At 35.9% G+C, this 3,982-nt stretch overlaps 1 protein-coding gene across 1 annotated transcript; it reads right to left on the bottom strand.

The window, feature by feature from the left end:
- Positions 1–303: 303 nt before the first annotated feature.
- On the bottom strand, positions 304–3,982 carry LOC104880764 (uncharacterized). Its single transcript, XM_010658439.3, has 4 exons — positions 3,630–3,982; positions 1,151–2,981; positions 718–1,045; positions 304–629 (listed from the first exon to the last, which is right to left on the bottom strand). Exons 2-4 carry the CDS (start codon positions 2,819–2,821, stop codon positions 469–471), a joined length of 2,160 nt encoding a protein of 719 aa, XP_010656741.1. The 5' UTR covers positions 2,822–2,981; positions 3,630–3,982; the 3' UTR covers positions 304–468.

The raw sequence follows: 3,982 nt of genomic DNA, 5'->3' as shown, positions 1-3,982 counted from the left end.
CGCACTTTACACCACTGATTTCTCAATGGATTCCGCAAATCCATACTTCGAATCAAAGTTTTTAAAGGCGAAAGCGTAAGGCGAGGCGTTTTTGTGTTCGTGAGGCGAGGCGTAAGCCTCGAGGCGTTGAGGCGTAAGCCTCGAGGCGTTGAGGCGTAAGCTTTTTGAGCCTTACTTTATATAATTAATTAATATTTTAAAATATATAAAATAAAATAGCATAAATAAAAACATGAAAACAATTCATTAGAATCATAAAAAAAAACATACTAGTTCCCTACTTTCACAAAAAACCATAACAAATTCATAAAATAGATTATAGATTCAACTATACTAATAGTTTCAAACTTTAACAAAAAGCCAAAACTAAGTCATGAAATAGAAAATAGAGTCAACCATAATAATAGTTCTAAACTTTTACAAAAAATCCATAACTAAGTCATGAAATAACAACTAGAGTAAATTGTTTCAACTTAAATCCTCCTCTCCAAGGTCATCATCATCCTCATCCAATGTATCAATAGTAGGAAAATGTCCACTATCATGTATCCCCATTTCATCTAAATCTTCATCTTCATCAATTGGTGTCAAATTCAATTCCTTCTCTTTGCCTTTGCCTCCACTTGTACCTAACATAAAGTATTAATTATGTGTAAATATTAAAAGTTTTTTTATTAAATTTAATCAAATTTATGATTTCAATTTTTGGGTACTTACTTGGTACTTCATTATGTTTCCTTTTGTAGGAATGTGAAGAAACCATATGATCCGATGATGTTTGCGTCTCTTGGGAGTTGGATGACACAACTCTAATGGCATCAACATTGAATAATTCATTATCTTGAAGCCAACAAAGATCAAGGGGGAGGAGGGGATCTTCTTTCTCTGCAATCCATTCATCATCAGAATCAATCTCCTCTACCAAGATTGGATCAACATTTTGTTTCCTTTGTAGACTTCGCTCTCTCAATCTAGTGTTGTACCTTACATACACTAGAGCATTCAACCTTTGATGTTCAAGTCTATTTCTTTTTTTTGTATGGATCTACAAATAATAAAAGAAACAATTTTATGTGTTAAAATGAAATAAAGTTCTCTAACATTGAAATAGAAATATATGTATAAAAATTTACAAAAATAGAAGTATTACCGATTCAAATGTGCTCCAATTTCTTTCACATCCCGAAGCACTACAAGTAAGGCTAAGGACTCGAATAGCAAACTTTTGCAACTCCGGTGTTGAACCCCCAAAACGCATCCACCAACTTGTAGGACTTCTTAATGTTCGAGAATCAATTGCAATACGACTCCCAAATTCACCCATTGCTTGGTCATATGAGTCCAACTGAATGTCAGCTTTTAAACGTTCTTGATAATCCAACATCCTATCCATGCATTCAAATAATCCCTTCCTCACCTCATCAACATTAGAGAACTTATCTCCATACCTCAATTGAGGATTAAGATAATAGCCTGCTGCATGTAAAGGTCGATGAAGTTGCGGAGTCCATCTTGCATCAATTTTTCTCCAAATTGGGCCATATTTTCTCTCCATGCCCCCACAATTAAATGCAATCTTCTCCTTAGCTGAATCCATCAACTCATAAATATAACCCATGGCTGGTCTTTCCTCTGAATCAACCTCTCTCAAGACACTAACTAATGGAACAGTGGTCTTTATGCAAAAAGCAACATGAGGCCAAAAATTTGGATCAAACAACACTGTACTTCGAGTTTTCACACCTTCTACCTTTTTAGCCCATGTGCTTGAACACCATTTTTCTGAGGAGAACATTGCTATAAGAGCTTGCTTTTGCTTATAAATACTTTGGAGAGTAAGAAATGCAGTAGCAAACCGTGTAATTGCTGGACGAATAAGTTCATGATTTTTTGTAAATGTTCTCATCAAGCTAAGAACCCAAGTATGCCCATATATAAACTTCACAACTTGCCTAGCTCGAGAAAGTGTAGTAGCATGAACATTTAGCTTTCCAATATCCTCCAACATCAAATCAATGCAATGAGCAGCACAAGGAGTCCACCACAATCTACTCCTTTTTTCCATAAGCCTCGTTCCAGCATTCACATAATTAGAGGCATTATCAGTGATGACTTGCACAACATTCTCCTCTCCAATTTCTTCAACCACCTCATCAAGATATTTGAACATCAATTCCCCATTTTTTATTGTATCAGAAGCATCAATTGATTTCATAAACCAAGTGCCACCAGGACTATTCACCAAAAAATTGATAAGACACCTACTTTTTCCATCTGTCCAACCATCTGACATAATTGAACATCCATATTGTTTCCAAGCTTTTTTGTGATCTTCCATAATGATACTTAGGTCATTCACCTCTTCTTTAAGAATCCATGTCCTCAATTCGTGCATAGATGGAGGCTTAAACCCGGGCCCAAAGTTTGCAACAACATCTATCATAGGAAACCAATAAGGATCATTCACAGTGTTGAATGGGAGACCTTTTGAATACATAAACCTACCAATTTTTCTACACACTTCCTTCCTTTCTTCTTGCTTCCACTTTGAATTCAACGTACTTTGTCTAGGTTGTGAAGTGGTAAATTTATCCATGGGTCCCCTAGGAATAGGTTCCCCACTCCCACTTACACTCCCACTCCCACTCCCACTCCCTAATGTCCCTATTGTTTTGGACAAGGCACTTTCATGCATTGAAGTTGGACCCATACCAATTTCTTGGAGCAATTCATTTCTCTTCGTTTTTTGATCCTTAAAATTAACCAATGCCTCTTTACATTCCAATCTAGCATCTTCACTAACTTTGCTGCATGGTTTCATACCATGATGAGTTCCGGCTAAGTGATGCTTTAGTCTATTCACCCCTCCCGTACATCTTTGATTGCAAAATTTACATCTTATATATTGCTCTCCAGAAACTTCAATCACATACTTCCACACAAAATCCTTTCTTGAATTTTTCGAATCGGAGGAACTTATTCTAAAAAAAATCACCAATAATAATATTCAAATTTCCATATAACAATATAATTGACTAAAAAATAATAACAAAGCACAATTGAAAGAAATTTTAAAATGAAATACAAAATTTAATTGGTTTAAATTAAAAAAAAAAACCAATTTTTTTTAAAGGAGTTTAAAAATTATACACATAAATTTTAATTGGAATTTAATAATGAAATAAAGAAAATTGAGGTGAGAATTAAAATTAAATCAGAAAAAAAAATTTCAAAATTCACAAATAATTATCTTTTATATAATTTTAATTATATTTGTTTATTGATACTATAAGCAAACATATAAAAAACTTCAAAAAAAATTTTTATTAACAAAAGGCACATCTGATTTGATAATTAAAAAAAAAAAAAAAGATGAAAAACCTACTGGGAGAGAGAGAAAATCGTGGCTGGAAGTGTGGGTTGTGAGTGAGAGAGTTTAAATGCTGTGAGAGAGAGAAAATATGTTTAAAACTTAAATAGATATACTGCCGACACGCCCGTGTGATTTGATAAAATAAAAAAAAAAATTTGGATGAAGATCGCATGGAACGAAGAGGGATTTTGCCGTGTGGACTGCAGAGAGAGGAACGAAGAGGGAGAAACCATGGAAGAGGAAGTTCGCAACATACCTGGAGATGAGAGGGATTGCCGCCGGAGAAGATCGCTGCGATTGGTCGCCGCCGAGGGTGAGCACTCCGTCGCCGCTTGACTGGAAGAGGTAGGGTTTGTTTTGGGTTTGTTTTCAGTCGGGACTGGGGTTTTAGGTATTCTTAGGGTTTTTTTTTAAATCTTTCATTGCCACATCAGATCCGACGACGCGTACGCCTCATCGAAAAAGCGTGAAAGGCGCGCTCAAAGCGCGCCTCAATCACGCCTCACCAGAAAAGCGTACGCCTTTCAGGTGTTTCGCTTTATTTTTAACGCCTCAACGCGTTTTCGCTGCGCCTCGCCTCAAGGCGCGCCCCACCAACGCCTTTAAAAA

Source organism: Vitis vinifera, chromosome 11, assembly GCF_030704535.1.
Source record: "Vitis vinifera cultivar Pinot Noir 40024 chromosome 11, ASM3070453v1".
Classification (NCBI taxonomy): Eukaryota; Viridiplantae; Streptophyta; class Magnoliopsida; order Vitales; family Vitaceae; genus Vitis; species Vitis vinifera.
This window is presented reverse-complemented; position numbering and strand designations above follow the sequence as displayed.